Source organism: Semicossyphus pulcher, unplaced genomic scaffold (genome assembly GCF_022749685.1).
Source record: "Semicossyphus pulcher isolate SPU_LCO1_2020_fin unplaced genomic scaffold, fSemPul1.0.p SCAF_18, whole genome shotgun sequence".
Classification (NCBI taxonomy): domain Eukaryota; kingdom Metazoa; phylum Chordata; class Actinopteri; order Labriformes; family Labridae; genus Semicossyphus; species Semicossyphus pulcher.
In genome coordinates this window covers 15,862,494-15,880,537 of record NW_027211691.1, presented here as the reverse complement: position 1 = coordinate 15,880,537, position 18,044 = coordinate 15,862,494, and the positions used below count along the sequence as shown (strand labels likewise).

The 18,044-nt window shown below is 42.3% G+C and overlaps 2 protein-coding genes and 1 non-coding gene across 4 annotated transcripts in view; 2 read left to right on the top strand and 1 right to left on the bottom strand.

Annotated features, from left to right (window-relative positions):
* The window catches only part of ctdspla (CTD (carboxy-terminal domain, RNA polymerase II, polypeptide A) small phosphatase-like a), a 37,580-nt gene extending 34,286 nt beyond the window's left edge, over nucleotides 1–3,294 (bottom strand). For both annotated transcript variants that reach the window (XM_069667152.1, XM_069667153.1), the window contains exon 1: nucleotides 2,825–3,294. In XM_069667152.1, coding sequence (XP_069523253.1) covers nucleotides 2,825–2,900 — 76 coding nt within the window. In that variant the 5' untranslated portion in view covers nucleotides 2,901–3,294. The remainder of the gene's footprint in view (nucleotides 1–2,824) is intronic.
* Nucleotides 3,295–9,764: 6,470 nt separating this feature from the next.
* LOC138595973 (glycine--tRNA ligase) lies at nucleotides 9,765–16,975 on the top strand. The gene is made up of 17 exons (XM_069667523.1): nucleotides 9,765–9,973; nucleotides 10,404–10,505; nucleotides 11,093–11,195; nucleotides 11,303–11,444; nucleotides 11,738–11,826; nucleotides 12,918–12,994; nucleotides 13,078–13,223; nucleotides 13,302–13,451; nucleotides 13,538–13,700; nucleotides 13,774–13,938; nucleotides 14,021–14,129; nucleotides 14,226–14,370; nucleotides 14,452–14,537; nucleotides 14,640–14,749; nucleotides 15,878–15,971; nucleotides 16,090–16,280; nucleotides 16,470–16,975. The coding sequence occupies exons 1-17, from the start codon at nucleotides 9,917–9,919 to the stop codon at nucleotides 16,593–16,595; spliced, it is 2,055 nt and encodes a 684-aa protein (XP_069523624.1). The 5' UTR covers nucleotides 9,765–9,916; the 3' UTR covers nucleotides 16,596–16,975.
* On the top strand, nucleotides 11,520–11,655 carry LOC138596310 (small nucleolar RNA SNORA84). The gene has a single exon (XR_011308581.1). It is a non-coding gene; the product is annotated as a small nucleolar RNA SNORA84 (small nucleolar RNA).
* Nucleotides 16,976–18,044: the final 1,069 nt, after the last annotated feature.

Below are 18,044 nucleotides of genomic sequence, written 5' to 3'. Positions count from 1 at the left end.
AAATTGTTAGTTTCTGCTTTCTAAAGGGATTTCTTGCCTATAAAGATAACAGAAGACAAACGCTTTAAAGAGTAATGTAGTGAAGAGAAGGAATGTGCAAAAACATAAAAACCAATCATCGTAAAAACATAAATCCAAACACAAAATCTGTTTCTCTGAATGACTGTTGAAAATGGGAAATGGGGAGTAAAAGGTCCAACTGGAAATGTCCATTACTATAATGTTATTAACTCTGTTGATGTTAAACTGCAGGTTGATCTCAGTGTCTGTCATCACTCTCACTGCCGCAGGGGAAGAGCTAAACTGAGATTTGAGCTAATCTGATTAAGGTAAACAGCTCTGCCATTGATACCTGGCGGACTGTGAAGTTCCCAGAGCAAAGCCTCAGTGATTCCCCCCCAGTCGCAGTGAGACTGAGGCTGGCCGGCCTGTGACTCCCTGCGCTTCGCCGGTCCGGTCGTTACATTTCATTGCATCAGATCGTGAAACGGCCGCCAAATGAAAAGCTTAATTTGGGTTTGGAGAGAAGAAGAGAAAAGCTGTTCTCTCAGCCTCCTGTAAACGCGTATGCTCTGGTTCCTGTGTGAAATATCCAGCCTTGTTTTATTTGATTATACAACATACAGTTTCATAGCCTGCAGAAGTATGACACATTTGACTTTGTACTAATGCATAGGCTGCATCTGAAGAAAGAAACCTCCCACGTTATGCTTCCAACCCTCACCTCATTTAACATAATCCATAATGCATACAGATATAATCTCCACCTGACCAAACGTCTAAAAACACTCGCCTCTAATGAGTTACTACGTCTTTGCTTGGAATGAAACTGATAGGACTCTGAAAATAGCCTGCCCGTGCTCTGAAATATTCAGCATGTGTGTGTGTGTGTGATCATTTGTGGCCTCAGTGCAGCCCGAGCAGGTCAGAGAGTATCCGTCCTGGACAACAAGTGCTGCTTGTTGTCTGTCTGCATTGACAAAGGCGGCAGTGAAGGGCAGGGACTCCATTCAGGAAGCTCCCTGCTGAAACTGTGTGTGTCACAGCAGCCGTTTCAGGAGTGTGTGTGTGTGTGTGTGTGTGTGTGTCCTCGCTGGACAGTGAATGACCCCAGATTTTATCCTGCTAGATTGATTGTTGGATACCACATGTCATCTGGGATTTGCTGTACAAGACAAGCAGGATGTTGCTGACAAGACAGTGTGGGAATCCTGTGTGAGGGATTAAAAATGTGCTAAAAAGGGGAAAAATCTATTTCCTGAATGCGGCTATTTCTCATTAATTCAGCCGAATGTTTGCCGTTAGTAATTGTTTTCACTGATTTGTGATGATGGTTGTAATTATGAAGGCGTAACCAGAAGATTTGACTAAATCGCAAATGTGAGGTTGTGTATAAATTGATCTAGTCGACCTGGAGTAGTTTCATTAGAGTCAAAATAAACAAAACACTTCCTCTCTTGACTTGTATTTGCGTCCAGTTATATCTTATCCAAGCAAACAAGCCGTGATCTTTACGTAAAGACAGGTCAGCGAGTCAGATTGGCTCATGTATGTCAGTGTTGTTCAGCAGAAGGTGATGCAGGAAGGTGACCTTTTCTCCAACAGAGCGCTGGGTGTAGCAGGAAGTAATGGTCCCTGTGGCCTCCAGGCACCCCGTGGCTCGCTGGAATGGGTGCTGGAGGAGGAACACAGCGGTCATGCCCGCCTGCTGCGGCCTCCCGTGGACACAAGTGTCTCCCACGTTCGAGTACACAGCCCTGCATGGCCTTATTTTCTTGTTTGGACTTCACAAACGCAATGTAAGTGTCACCGGCCTGTAGAGACTAGTTTAAACCTCCGTCCTTGTAATGAAAACTGTAAAGCTCCTGATTCATGAAGGGGGGATTTGTCGTTGATGTCATCGCCACAACATGCTGAAGTGGCGACAACACAACAGGGAGAAAATGTGTTTTCATTCAGCCTCTACAGTAATCTGTGCAGCAGCTGTTGACATGTTGTGTTCAGGCACTTTTTACACATCTGGAAGTGGATTTTTCTGAGTATTTAAACACACCCTGTCAGTTATATATCAATATTTGTATTATTGTCCTCAGGCACAAGCTGATAATACTGATAAACACTGTTTTTACTGTAGAGAAGCACATTTTAATTGCCATAAGTGAGTGAGTGTGCAAGACATACACATGTATTTGATGTTATTTGTAGCTTTTGGCTTCATTAATGTAAAAACAACAATAAAGGGACTTCCAATCGTACAATAAAATACATTCCTACTGATATCCATCAAAAATGTGTTTTTCTTCCAAGCCAAACTCTTCTTTTTACCCCTTATCACTGGTGGCATTTGTTATTGTTGGTACATTAGCATTTTATCGTGTCAGTGATGCGTTCAGGGATGTCGCCAGTGCAAGGGAAGAGGAGTAACGTTAGAGTACCCGCCCCCTGTAGTAAACCCAGCTCACTCCACATAGCTACATATTAAAAAATATCACATTTTTAAAGATGTAAAATGTGTAAGATTTTAAATTAGGTTTGGTTTCAGCAAAAAAAAAGCTCCTGGTAGTAAAGTAAAATTGCTCCCTAAACATGATATATATTGACAGGCTGGCTGAGGGCTCTGGCTGTTAATGTTTTTCTGCTTTAGCTGAACAATGGAGGTTTTCCGTCGATACTCTTTGGTGTTACAGAGACCCAATGTGCTTTGGGGCTGCAGATCAGATCTGGCAACCGAGCAACGTAAATAATCTAACGCAGGAAATAAAAAAAAATAAGGCGTCAAGATAAAATAAATAAATAAAAAATGAGAAATTTCTGAGCGTCTTACCTTTATCCTGACTTGAAGAAATGCTCTCCTCCTCTTTCGGATTTGCAACCTGTGTTATTATGGACGTGTTGTCCATGGAAACGAGATGGTCTGCACCTTCGGCTACACCGTTTTATTCCTTGGCAAACATTACCGAGCGTACTACAGTCCCCGGGCTGTGCACAGGCTAGCAGAGCGTCCGCTGCGTGCACCATTAAAATCCCATTTTATTCGAAGCATGCAGTCCCATATCCCCGGACCTTACAAACAAGACGAAATGTCAGCATCAGAGGTGACAGTCCGAGGACGTGCAGGAGACAAACAAAAGCGTCAGTCCTGCATTGGAGTCGTGTGTGTCCGCTGTGGTTGTTGCAGGCAGCATAGCACCCCGCCTGCTGCTCCCGCTGCTGCTGCTGCTGCTACTGTACGCTCCAGCTCCAACCACACACTACACAATATCAACTGCGTGATACGGTTACACTGTTTACCCAGAGATGGCGACCGTGCTCCTGCCACAGGGCCATGCAGGCTCACTACAACAACACGCCGTTAATATTTCTATTATCCATCTCAGTCCAGGCTGAAAAAACACCCTCTCAGTCCGCCCACCACTCACTGTTTGTTGGTGTTCTGATCCTTAAAGCTGAGGAGGGGAGGGGGCTTTTCACACGCAGCTTATATAGTAGGCTCGGGATAGGTTTACAAAAATAAAATAACATTTAATTGATTCTAAATGTTCCAGAAAGTGTTAAGGAGATCAATCGGCAGTTATTGGCACATCAAATAGGCATCGTTTCCAAACAGTTAGGATTTTAGAGTTGCATAGGTCAAGAGTCAACCAACCCCATCCACCCCAAAAACAGAAAAAACTCTTTTTTTGATATATTTTTCATGGTAATATAACAACTAAAATGTATTTTGGCAAATTTCATCCCCCTTCATGCGTGACCGTATTTGTTTTAAAGTCTTCCCCAGGATGCCATTAGTTTTTTTCTAATGGAGAAATGCCAAATCCTGTTATTTTAATTAGCACGTCTGCCATAAAATAGTCCCGCTCAAGGATATGACCTTAAATTTCTTTTTAATTTTACTAAGGCAAACCCGGTCCCCCAACTTCTTTGAAACAATACAGAGGTCATGACCTTGGTGTCATCAATGGTGGCAACAGCCTTGAACAATACATAAAAGAAGGGCAATGCAAAGTGTGTGTTCTTTTGTACATGTTTTTAAATGTTGCATTTATACTGAACAAAAACATGAATGCAACATTTTCAGGCTTGCTATCATTTTTAATGAGCTCAAGTCGTATTTCTATCCAGCAAAAGGGCTTATTTCTACAATATTTTGCTCAGAAATGTGTTTAAACCCTCATTAGTGAGCACCTCTCCACTGCCAAGATAATCCATCCACCTGACAGGTGTGGCTAATCAAGATGCTGATTAGACCGCCTGCTAATTGCACAGGTGTGTCCTCGGCTGATCACAGTACAAGGCCACTTTAAAATGTGCAGATTTATCACACAACACAGCGGCACAGATGTTGCAAGGTTTTGGTGGAAGTGTGCAATTAGCATGCTGGCTGAAGTCATATTGCCAAAGACGTGTAGTTTTAATGTTTATTTCAGAGACCAGAACATCTCTGGCATTGTGTTGTGCGATAAATCTGCACATTTTGAGTGAGCTTTAAAACCATGCACACCTGTGTATTAATCAGTGCCTTGATGTGCCACACCTGTCAGGTGGCTGATTAATCTCAGAAGTATTTATCTCGGTAAAATACCTAATAGCCATTGATAAAGCTCTTACTTACTAAAATCAATAGAAAGTAGTGCTAATATAATCCTTAAAAATCTGTGCGTTTGAGGGTCCTACATTTCCCATAATGCAATTTGAGAACATCTTTTTCATCTACGCAGAAAAAAAGTTGCTGCTAAGATAATTCCTTTAAAACAACATTACCCAGATTTTTGGTTAAAATCACTATGACATCATCAGGGTTATTTTCTCACACTTGATGAGGCTTCTCCAAAACAAACACACTAAAGCTTGTTTAAAATCAGTGAACTGCCCCTTTAATCTACTGTTTACACTGTGTAGTCTCTTCCCCATCTCTTGAGCTGATTCCCACCTGTGCACCACAGACCTCCACCCTCCACATACTCTGATAAACGAACATTATTCATGCTATTTCAGCCTCACTGGACCGTAGAATAACAACAGGGGAGATAAAGTGGTTCTCTGGTCTGTTGCCAGCGGTGACGCGTCCGAGTGTTCGTCCCTCTTCACCTTCGCTGTCACTTTAATGGAGCCGAGACTCCTCAGCCCTAAATAACCCCACCTGAGAGACGGGCGTATGATGGCATATGGACAGGAGGCAAACAGCAGTAAGGGCAGGCTGTCATCTGTTGATTCTGCTTATAATTAGTATGTAATCTCCGGGCCAACATGATGCTCTCAGCGTGGGTCAGTGCCTCTGTGTGATACTTACAATAATGTATGTGTACAACTGACACCACAACCGCAGTCTGTGAGACAATCAGAATCTCTTCTCAGCACTTCACAGTCAGTCTCAGGTTACTGTGTGTGACAGGACTGAATGGACACTTGAAATCTGATGACACAGAACCTGTTGTAACCACAGCTTAGATGTTTGCATGGGTTAAATGAATAATTGCTTAAAGAAATATGGAAGCCTATTCCTGCCAGGAAAAAACAGACAAAAACTTGGGCGATATTAAGCTAATATTATGAGATTAAAAGGTATGCTCATGGGATAAAATGTATTCCTCTCTCATAATCATGAACTTTTATCTCCTAATTTTGACTTTTTATCTCATTAATATCACTTTTATCTCTTTTATTTTGACTTCCTAGCTTATCATTTCCTTTTTTTCAGTTAAAAAGTCAAAATGTTGACATAAAAAGTCCTAATTAAAAGATGACATGTCATGATATCAATTTATCTCATAATTATGAATTGAATCTTTTAAAAAAATTTCTCTTTCATCTCATAAATAGGAATTTGTTCTCATGATTTCACCCTATTATCTCATTATTATGACCATGGAGATATTTTATATATTTTATAGAGGACAGTGGATGGTGTCAGAGGAGGGGAAAGACGCGTGGTAAGGGGCCGCGGGAGGGAGCTGCCGCTTCAAGGAACAAGCCTCTGAACATAGGACGCAGGATTTAACTGCTGAGCTAAACCATAAACTCCATAAAGGAAAACCGTGATAAGTCAGGAGTTGGTAGAGACCAAAATTGTGTTAAAAGTTGAGTAAAAAATTGAAATTGAATCCAAAAAACCCTGTGACAGGCGCTGCCATCTTGCGCTAGTGACGTCATTTGGAGCCAGAGCTGCGCAGTATAGATCGGCAGGGGGAGCCGCCATAGCCACTTCCACTAACCAACACACACCTGACTAAAAAAAACCAACAAAGATCCCGCACCTCGGTGTGTTTAACAGCAGAACAGCTTCTTGTGTCTGTCTGAAGCAGACGTTCACAGATATGCAAACTTATTTGTCAACAGGGCTGTCAATCATACTTATTACAGCATCAAATAACAAATAAAAATAAACTTGTCAGAAAAATTAACCCTTGGACGTAAATCAGCATGATAAGAACTAACTATAATGACAGAAACCATGTTTGAGGAGAATATATTTGACGTGTATTTTGATTTTATAGTTTGACTCAAGTCCCATCTGTTAACATGGAGGAGGCGGGCTTTATGACCTATACTGCAGCCAGCCAAAAGGGGGTGATAGAGATGTTTTGGCTTTGCTTGTAAGTTGCCATCTTTTTATACAGTCTATACTCCATTCAAGAGCTCATCACAAAAACTAGCAGTAAATATTGTTTTCACTGCCCCCCAGTGGCTAATCATAAAACATAACAAGTTTTAAAAAGAGTAGGAGGATTGCCACAGACATCTTTTATAACCTGGTAATGTTTTAGTGCTTATATAACTTATCTGTAAAGCACTGATAAAGTCAGTCATAGCAGGAATAAATGGTGGCATGTGTGTCTTGTGTGTGTGTGTGTAGGCCTTTGCACTGCATTAAAAGCTTATTGTGGACACTGATAATTGCTTTTAAAAATCACAGCAGAAGGGCACAAACGTTCCTCACCCTCTTGTTGGTGAAGGGAGTGGTCAGTGTCAAAGGCTTAAAGAAAGACCCACTTATAATAGACCAACAGAGACATAAGGTTTAACACTGGAGGTTTCACTTCTTTATCACTGACATCAAACAATGCTGCCCTCTGACATTCCTCTCTCTGAGCCACGGCCCTGGAGCAACACATTTCTGTTGATGAATAATTAAACCAAATATGGTCTCGATATTAACTCTGATAAGACACAGATGAGTTTTTTCACCGCCTTCGAATACATCTGCTGTGCCGTCAGACTGCGGGTCCTTTGAATGTTTTATGAACGTGGGTGTAGTTCAGTAAGAATTGGAAACACAGTAATCCTCTCTCTCGCTCTCCCTGCATGGGCCTCGTAGGCTCGTACACGATGTTTCCTCAAGAGGTCGAGCCTTCGAGGTAAACAATGACATGGTGAAGGGTTGAACAGGGACACGGTACAGTACTGAAATAGAAGAACTTAAACCTTTTGTTTCTGTCTTTTGAGCATTGAAATACTTGATTATATAATCTGTGCTGTTAATCTGCCTGTATTATGTCATTGGTTTAGTAAAACTAGGAGGTGTAGCACAAATACACCAGTTTAGTCCTTTGTGTAAGTTTTAAAAGACCTGGACAGAAATAAAAAGACAGAGACATTTTAAAAGCAAAAGAGTGCTCCCTTTCCTCTTGATCAGGCTGATAACTGAAATGGTACCAACAGACTCAAAATGACAGCTTTAAATCATGTGTCCAAACCCTGTTCTACTGTTAAAATTATGTTAAAGTTACCCTAAGACCATCATGTGTGCAAACTGATCAATAAAAACACTGTAAACTGACGTTTGTGGCGTCTCTGGCGCAAAAAAAGTCATACGTTTGCCTGCAGTGCCACCTTGTGGTAAAAATCGGAACTCGCTAGAAGGCATTATTTGTTAAACCTTATTTGAATTTTAGTCACATTTAGAAAGATTATGTAACGTATATTTCCTTGGTGTTTTATTCAGTAGGCAATCCATACCTCATAGTATATATTCATCATTATGATATATTTTAATTTGTGCATTTAAAGCTATTGATGTTGATGCAATGTTTTCTGACAGGCAGTTTGTGTTTGACATTAAAAGAGGAGGAATAGATGACTAGTTTAATGCTTGATCTGCTGCAACTGATTTTTATTATCTTTTATTTATAGATATAAAGTATGCAAAACCAAAGTGTATCTCTTATGTGTTTATATTTATAGCCTATACTGTATATGCTTGCTGTTTTATATCTCTATACACAGAACATAACATAGCATAAATAAACTGAAATTGTGCATGTGTTACCAGATTGTGGACATTTTAGACGAGTATCAGAAGGGAAAACACAGATATAAACGATTAAGTGAATGATGGCTGAATTCCATTTAGCTGCTTCAGATTTCAGGTCCTGGGATTGCACATATTGGCTCACCGTTAATAGAAAAGAGCGGAGTCAAAACAACTGCTACAACAAGTTAAAATATCTGTTGTTAAAAAGGTCAATTAGATCAATGAAATTTGCCACCAAACAAGCGAAACTGATCAAGTCAACAATCCAACGTGACCCCCTGAACTCAAGGATGTTAACTCTGAAAAAGACTCCGACAATAAGTGGCTGAGAAGTCCTTGAGAAACCAGCCATCATCAATCAGATGTCAGGAAATCTTTCTATCAGTGAGGGTTATTAAAATGATTGAAACAGTGAAGGCCGCGTCATCTCGTTCCTCTCCAAAATCAGGACAGGTTTTTAATAAGACTGCGATGATGAGATTTAAGCCCCGGGGAGACGTGAAGTGTCTTGGATTTATCTTGTGGGAGGAATGATTGACTCCTTGTCTTTACAAAAAGGCAAAAGAGTTGGGCAGAAAGATTTCACAGGATTGATTATTTGGGGCCTTCATTGATATCTGAGGGTTTATATCCATGTCTTTCCTGCTCTCTTGTGTTCTATTCAATTTTTTAGTTCAATGCATTGAATTTAAATGGCTGTAAAATCTGTTTGTTGCAAATGAGCTTCTTATTAAGAGTACAGATACCTTAATTAATTTAAATATAACCCTTCATTGCAGCAAAGTAGCCACCATGTTTTTAACTGTATCTGCTTTAAAGCCATCTGCCTCTCTGCACCATTGTAGAGCCATGAACATATCACAATTACATAGTAACAGAAAGTTACACAACATCATAAACAACCAAAGACTATTAAGTAGGCCTGTAACTATATAACATTTCAGTTGTTTTCCTTATAATTTGTAAGCTCATAATTGTATGGAAGTTCATTTTAATAACGACAAAGCAAAAAAAAGTATATCTACATAAAATGAAAGAAGACGTATGATAAAATTAGAAACGGAGTCTTAGTAAGAATTAAAAATACTAAGTAAAATGTTTACAATAATAAAATTACACTTGACTGACGAGACAAAAAATATGACTCGCTATATCAGCCTTCACATCATAAGTTACATGCATCATGTGCATTTTGTATTTTGTATTTATGGATAACATTTTATCTAAATATTTTTTTAGTTATAAATAGTCAAAAATAGGTTTTCAGTGTGGAAGACTATATAAATAAAATAATGTAATCATTATAATTTAATATCCATGTGTTTATTTTATTTTATTATATCTGTTTGACGAATCTGCCGTTACATTGCGGGGTGTTTGTGCCGGTCGTTACGAAAGTGCTTGCCCGGAACAGAAGCAGCATTTACTTACTTCCAGAGATTTCATCATTCGCTTCTCGCATTACGGCGGTCCATGCTTCGTAGCGCAGCAGCAGCACTGCTGAGGACCAGCACTGAGCTTACCGCCCTCTGTCCAGTGTCCACGGTCCGGTTCGCTCGGCAGTCGCTCCGCTTCCCGCCTCCAAACAGGCCGTTTTCCACGTCGGTCTGCTTGTTTAAGAAGAAGAAGAAGAGCCTGTGGCTGCAGCTGCCGGAAGGACAAACCATGGACGGCAACATAGAAGAGATTCTCGCCCCTTTGAGGCTCGCCGTCAAAGAACAGGTACCTCTCATTATCTCAGAATATCAACTAATAAGGAATAAGTGTGTTTGCTTATGTTATGTTATCTTTATTATCATCTCAACCGTAATAACATTAACACAATAGCTGGCCAGGCTAACCGGCTAACCTGACCGGCTTCTGGCAAAGCTGTCAATGAATGAGGGCAGCCATTGCTGTCAAGCTAACTGCTAATGCTAACTGCTAGCCATGTCTGCGCCCTTTGCCACGTTTCAGTCTGCTGCTGCTACTGCTGCAGAGATTTGTCAGCAGGGTGGGGTTGAGAGGAGAGGCAGGCCAAGTCTGTGCAGCTGCCAAAAATATCCCAACCATCAAGTGATTTTAAAAACATGTCTAAACTTGAGTTGAACTGTCGATGTAGCCGGCTCAGGGCTTTTCTGTGTGTCAGTCTCATGCTTCCTCTCTGTTTTAGGGGGACATGGTGCGTCAACTGAAGCAGGATGGAGCTCCTGATGTGGATGTTACTAAAGCTGTGGCTGAACTGAAAGCAAGGAAGAGAGCTCTGGAGGCCAAGGTGTGTGCAATTAACTGTACATTTAATGCTTTGAATTGAATCTGACCTAGTCTGTTGAGTGAATCATACAGCTTCTATACATTTTCAGCTTAAACAGTCAGGCTGTTCTGCAATTATTGATGCAATAAATACATATTTAAAGAGCATCTTCACTCTTTTCTTCACTCATATCCATCAGCCATGTTGACAAGTAGCCGATTGGATATAAGTGCTGCCTGGGGATGCAGGTTAGATTGCAGGTTTGGTTTGAGGTTGCATTTAATTTAGAGAATTTTAATATGATGTTGAGCCCAACTCAATGAAAGAATATGTAACATAATTATATATTGTCAACAAACAAGTGTGGACCGGCGTCTTCTCAGTTGTGGTGCCGACAACACGTGCTGCAGAGATTTATGTAAACAACAGAGTTGCAGTGTGCTTTAGGGAACAAACTTTTTGATGACAGAATTTTATACTATATAAAAACAGTCAGATGCAGTTTGGAGACTCTTTCAGTAAGTGGACCTTTTCAGCCATATTTCTCAAACATCAAGAAAGCATTCCCTGTTCATACATTTCAAAATGGATCTTGGTCTTCAATGCAGGAACTGTCATTGGAACCCAAAGATGACATCGTCGACAGAACCAAGATGGAGGACACCCTCAAGAGGCGATTCTTTTACGATCAGGCCTTTGCCATCTATGGAGGTAAGACTTTGACAGCACGTTAGAAGAAAAATGGTTCCACTTGGTTCTTATACACCACACACACATAGTCTTTAAGCATTCTGTTACCGTACAGTAATGCTCCTCAGGTGTGAGCGGCCTGTACGACTTCGGCCCTGTGGGCTGCGCCCTGAAGAACAACATCCTGCAGGCCTGGAGGCAGCACTTCATCCAGGAGGAGCAGATCCTGGAGATCGACTGCACCATGCTGACTCCTGAGCCTGTCCTCAAGTAAGTGTCGAACATTTAGTCTACATTTTTATGTGCATTTAATTAATGTTAATATTTGAAGCTGCTGTAGAGAGTGCCTGGTGGTTCCTGGAGTCAGCTCCAAAGTGCTGAACTGTGGGTTTTTTGTGAACAGGCGCATATTGATTCTGCGATTTTATGCATGGGAGCTGCCACTATAGCAGCCTTCCATAGCCCGGTTGCAGATACATTGTTTGGATTTAATTGAATATCAATATCCCGTCTCTTAACACGACTTGATGCATCAGATGTTTTGTTTGTTTCTTTGTTACCAGGACATCAGGACATGTTGACAAATTTGCTGACTACATGGTGAAAGATGTCAAGAATGGAGAATGCTTCAGGGCGGATCACCTCCTCAAAGGTGAGCTATTTCAGACATCTGCTTGTTTGTCTTTGAGTTTTTTACAGTCTAAGATTAGTCATTTCAGAACATTTCAGTTTTGTTCTCTTTGGCGGCACTTGTAGCGATAAACCGTTATAGCGGGAGCACCCTTCCCAGATATCCAGACGGTGTCGCAGGTGTGACGTCCACGGTTGGCTCCGGTTGTGACTGTTGATTTTCCTCGCTGGCGGTCACTTTCCTTTTTAGACTGTTTGCCTTCATCTGAGCGTCCAATTTGTTTCTTTTTCTTTGGATTTTCACTTATTTTTGAAGTTGTATCTGTAGCCATCGATCTTTCCTTTGTTTGTTCAGCCATAGTAGATTACTGTTTCCTCACCGGACCGGAAAAGCAGCCGCTTAGCTCTGCCTACTCTCTCTGGCAGGCCAACCACTGCTGGGTGATGGAAAAAGCGTCATTAACTGGGCGCCGCTTCTGATTTTTTTCCGCGAAAGTCGCCACAGACACCCAGTCTGTAATTCTGCAAATGCAAAGGCTTTCATCAGTGGGCCATAGGCTCAATCACCATTGTGTTGCCTCATTCGGCGATAGATATTGACGTAACCAGACGTTTATTTAAATGAAAATCTTTGAGATTATTACTTTAAAGCGCCTCCATCAGAGGTCTTTTATAAGTTTATCTGTATTTGTCGTGGAGCTCTGCAGAGGAAGGGAGGGACATGGTCCATAGTTGTGTCATCAGAGGTTTCTGCTCGTCGGCCGGACTCCGTGTATCATTGTTGTGCCCGAGGTTGAATGGAAGTGGCCGGAGCAGCTGAAATCACACAGGGCTTTCTAAGCTAAACACACTGCTGTGAGCACAGCGACTGGAGCACAGCCAAAAATCTGGGCGGAAATATGACAAGTATGCCGAATGTGAAGAGTTGGAGGAAATGACCGAATGACCCCTGAAAATGTTACGCAAGAAAAGCTGTGTTGTATAATATGTAAGATGTCGTCTTGAAATCTCACTCCTCATAAGTTTGCAGCTAATATTCACACTTTATATTCTCCGGTCTATCAAATACTATCACACCTGTCTTTTAACGCAGCGTTTTCATGTGTCCTGCAGCTCATCTCCAGAAGCTGATGTCAGATAAGAAGTGTGCAGCAGAGAAGAAGGCCCAGATGGAGGAAGTGATCACTCAGGTCAGCCTTAAAACCGTCCTTTAAAGGGATCATGTGGAGAAGCTGTTACAGTCAGATTCACTGTATTTGTTTCCCCCCATCAGATGGACAACTACACCCAGCAGGAGCTCACAGATCTGTTTGTGAAATACAACGTCAAGTCTCCCACTACAGGAAATGACCTCACAGCCCCCATCTCCTTCAACCTGATGTTTCAGACGTCCATCGGGCCGGGGGGGAACATGCCAGGGTAAAATAAAAATGTACAGCTGCAGCTTATTTACTTTACATGTTGCATCATTGTTGACTGATTGATTTAAACTTGCAGCTATCTGAGGCCTGAAACCGCTCAGGGAATCTTCCTCAACTTTAAGCGACTATTGGAGTTCAACCAGGGAAAACTTCCCTTTGCTGCTGCTCAGATAGGAAACTCCTTCAGGAACGAGATCTCTCCTCGCTCTGGACTCATCCGTGTCAGGTGGGAGATCCACTGTGTCGCCGATTATTGAAGCAGTCTGACTCTACTGTAAAGATGTGACATGTGAGTTGTTTTCTTTCACACAGAGAGTTCACGATGGCTGAGATCGAGCACTTTGTGGATCCAAACGAGAAGGTCTCCCCTAAATTCTCCAATGTAGCCGACCTGGAGATCATTTTGTACTCGTCCAAGGCGCAGACCAGCGGCCAGTCTGCTCAGATCATGAGGCTGGGGGACGCCGTGGAGCAGGTAGGAATTACTCCAAGGTCCTTTTTTTTGAGATGATCTTGCACTCTGATTCTTACCTTCTGTCTCTCTTCAGGGAGTGATCAATAACTCCGTCCTGGGATACTTCATCGGGAGGATCTACCTCTACCTTACTAAAGTTGGAGTCGCCAAAGATAAGCTGCGTTTCCGGCAGCACATGGACAACGAGATGGCTCACTACGCTTGTGACTGCTGGGATGCTGAAACCAAAACCTCCTACGTAAGCTCTCCTCCATCGTCTCCTCCTGGCTTATCGGGGAGTTGTCAGAAGTGTGCTCTGAGTAAATGTTTGTCTCTCGCAGGGCTGGATCGAGATCGTTGGATGCGCTGACCGCTCCTGCTTCGATCTGAAATGTCACGCACGAGCTACAAAGGTCCCTCTGGTCGCCGAGAAGCCTCTTAAAGAACCCATATCCTTAAAGTGACACTGCAAAGGAAAACATTTGTTCCATCACAGAGAAAATTATAAGCCAGATGCCTTGTTACTCTCCTTAACTTCTCAACACAAAGTTGTAAACGTCGTCCAGTTCGAGCCCAACAAAGGCGCCATCGGGAAGGCGTATAAGAAGGATGCAAAGATAGCCATGGAGTATCTGTCCGTGTGCGACGAATGCTTCATCACAGAGCAGGAGCAGCTGCTCAATGAGACTGGGTGGGTGCAGTTAACCACAGTCACAGTACAATTATGGGCGTTTGATGAAGCACAGTCAGTGACTTATTTTTGACTCCACAGAGAGTTCACCATCGAGACAGAAGGCAAGACGTTCAAACTCACCAAGGACATGGTCAGCGTGAAGCGCTTCCAGAAGACTCTGCACGGTGAGATCAGGAGAAGCGTGATTTTATTGTCGTAGTGCGTTTTTGTTTTGGGATACTTGGACGTCTTCTATAACTGCTTCCGTCTCTGTTTGTTGCCCACAGTGGAGGAAATTGTTCCCAATGTAATCGAGCCGTCCTTTGGCATCGGCAGGATTATGTACTCCATCTTTGAGCACACATTCCAAGTCAGAGAAGGTGACGAACAAAGAACGGTGAGTGGATACGCTTCAGCAGCAATGTAAACTGTAAACATGGAGGTGTTTGATGTCACGATAATATTGACGTTGATGTTCTTGCAAAGTGCCATTTTTTGCCATGTGAATCAGACAGACATGGCAGCAGATCCTTAACAGTAAAAGCCTTACCTTCTGGCTTAAACATGTTTTATGATTTAATTATGTTAAGGTTTTAGGAGCTTCTTTCCTTCATGCTCTATGATATCAAACAGAATTCCTTGGGACCTCATTGTTTGAATAAATTGAATCATCCATGTGATTGGTTCAGCTTTAAAGTGGCAGTGAGCGACATGAACATACCAGTGTAAAGAACATTCTCTGTATCACTCTACTACACCAAACATGCATGTGCATTTTGCAACCGGTGTGCCGCTCAGCTGTTGTGCGGAGCGTCTCTCTGCAGCACTGAGGCAAGGAGAGAGAGAGAGGAGAGATGCTGTTTAAATACTAAAGTTATCATTACAGTTCTGATTCTTGGTGTGGACCACTGTTTTACCTCTAGGTGTTGAAGCTTAGTGCTACCTCTTCATCGGTTCGCTCTTTAGCCCCTCACACTCCCACTCGTCTGACCCCTCTTTTTATTCAGGGCTCTTTCTAGCTTTTATCTCCTCCAAGCTCGTCCTTCTTTTTGCTTCTTTAGCAGTACATGCCGTTGTCGGCAAAGGAGGTACAGGAAATTTACCGCAAGTTGCCATAGCTCCTGACTGACACAACCTCCGCATCACGTAGAAGCCGGATGGCGCTAGTTTTTTACAGAGTGGCTGTGATTGGCCAGTTATGTGGAAAGCTAACCCTGATTGGTTGTTTGATTCAGACACATTTTTAAACAAACTAAATACAAAGGGGCACTCAGTCACCGATCAGCAATCAACATCATTTCAATTTCTTATAAATTAATGTTCCCTACTGTAGCTTTAACGAACATTAAAATAAGGCTTAACTGAATCTTGTATGATTCACATTCCACACTTTCAAAGCTTAATATTTCTATCATGCAAACCTCAAAAGTTTGTACCACTGCCCCCCATTGTACCCTGTGGCTACACTTTCATGTGCTGTGGTGCTTTATGTATTCATAATCATTTGTCTTCTCCTCCTCTGCAGTACTTTAGCTTCCCTGCTACTGTAGCTCCATACAAGTGCTCCGTCCTGCCTTTGAGTCAAAACCAGGAATTCGTGCCCTTCGTGAAGGAATTATGTAAGTTCCCACATAATGGCAAAGTTTCTGTTCTATTTCTGTCTCAGTGGAGGGAAATCAGCATGTGCTGCTGCTGCTGCTGCTGTGTCGGTTAACTTTTCCCCTCTCTCTCTCTTAGCGGAGGCCATGACCAAAAACGGTGTGTCTCACAAAGTGGACGACTCCTCAGGATCTATCGGGCGGCGCTACGCCAGGACGGACGAGATCGGTGTGGCGTTTGGCATCACAATCGACTTTGACACAGTGAACAAGACGCCTCACACTGCCACGCTGAGAGACAGAGACTCCATGAGGCAGATCAGGGCCGAGGTACACCACAACTTCCCTTATTTAGTCTCGTAAATGTAGGTTAGGGTTCGCTTTTCTTTTAAATGTTCCTTGTGTTTCCTGTTAGAGCCTTCTGGTTTAATTCCCCTAAACTATGAAGCTCACTGACTCTAGATATCGACACGCTCTTCAGAAGTAACGTGTAAAGTAAACGTGTCCCTCTCTCCTCAGGTCAGCGAGTTGCCTGTGATCATTCGGGATTTGGCCAACGGCACGATGAGCTGGGCAGAAGTGGAGAGCAAGTACCCCATCTTTGAAGGACAGGAGACCAGCAAGAAGGACACGGTTGAAGAGTAAAGCTCCCTCATCTGCCTCTCACTCCATTAAAACCCACACAGACTTTGTTGCATTTGCATCACCAGGAAGAAAAACTGCAACCGTATTGTGATAAGCTACAGCGACGCACCGGGCCCTCCTCGTGTTCTGCACCGCTGCCATCACTAAAATGTCATGTATTCATCATATCTAACAGCTGTGGAAAGCTCGCACAGGACTGGTGTTTCTTTGAGGAGCAACTTTTCATCCATGTGACCATGTCGTGTTTTAAAAGGGAGAAAATGTAATCGGGTTGTATTCGTCATTGGATCGAGGCCTCCACCATTCCAGACTTCAGGCAGATTGGATTGAAATATAAAAGAGTTTCAATAAAAACAACCAGCACTTACTGGACACGGGCACACAGCTGTTTGTTTATTTATCAAGAGCATCAAGTCACAAACACACCAGCTTAGGTATAATAAGTAAGATTTTCTTGCATTTTGTCAACAACACATTCAAACTGGGCCCCTCCTCCTGGGCTCTGCGTCACCAGAAGCTCAATCTTAGTCGTGCGAGAACACGCCCATCCCGGCGAGCAAACACCGACAGCATCATGGTTACCTTTGCGCTAGCATGCTAACCGCTGGTTAGCTCGTCCTAACCGGTTTGAGGCAGCTACCTGTCCAACAGAAAGAAGGCCAGCTCTGCATCGCTCTTTCGCCGTGTTCGCCGGTCTGAATGGGGCCCAGCTGCTAATTTGAACCACTCCCACACTCACCTATACGCTGTGATTGGCTCAGGGAACCACAACAGCGCCCCTCCTGAAAACGTCCTGTGCAAAGCAAAACAGAATAGATGCAGAGGGAAGGGTCCTCACACCCACTCACCAACACACGTGTATAGAGGCCCATAAGTTATTATTTACATCATATTATATTTGTAAAAGTCTATTTTATATTTCTAGGAAAATCCTACTTATTATACCTTGTAAGAAATCATGAAGTGCTGCGCTCCAATCAGCAAAATGATATTAGCTTACGTATTTGGAAACATGTCCTGAGACAATAACTGTATTTAGCATGCATTGTTATCTTGAATTCAAATTATAATATCAGATTTTCACTTTCACTTTTACCCCAATGAGTCTATACAATGTTATATAGCTACTGCTGAATTGATTTTCACTTTCATTATCCTTCTAAAACTGTCCCCTATAAGCACTTCTGTTGTTTAATTCAACCCTAAAGTCTTGTTAACGTGTTGCAGCTTTATCTTATGTAACATGACTGCATGTAGGATTATTACAATATAAAATATATAATACAAATATAACAGGGTCCCTTTGATATTTGATATTAATGGTGGCCACTGGATGGCGCCAGATCGTCCATTATTACTTGGGAGGGGTTTACAAGAAATCCCTTTTAGTTATTGGAAAGACCCTAAACCTCCACATGCTTTAACAGTAAAGAAAAGTCTATAGGCAGT

What these genes read in the sequence shown, in the direction of transcription:
- LOC138595973 (XM_069667523.1), top strand. Translation starts at nt 9,917, where the DNA reads ATGGACGGCAACATAGAAGAGATTCTCGCCCCTTTGAGGCTCGCCGTC. An exon ending in CAGCTGCTCAATGAGACTGG is followed by an intron (nt 14,371 to 14,451) that starts GTGGGTGCAGTT and finishes TTGACTCCACAG; the next exon opens with AGAGTTCACCATCGAGACAG. An exon ending in AAGGTGACGAACAAAGAACG is followed by an intron (nt 14,750 to 15,877) that starts GTGAGTGGATAC and finishes CCTCCTCTGCAG; the next exon opens with TACTTTAGCTTCCCTGCTAC.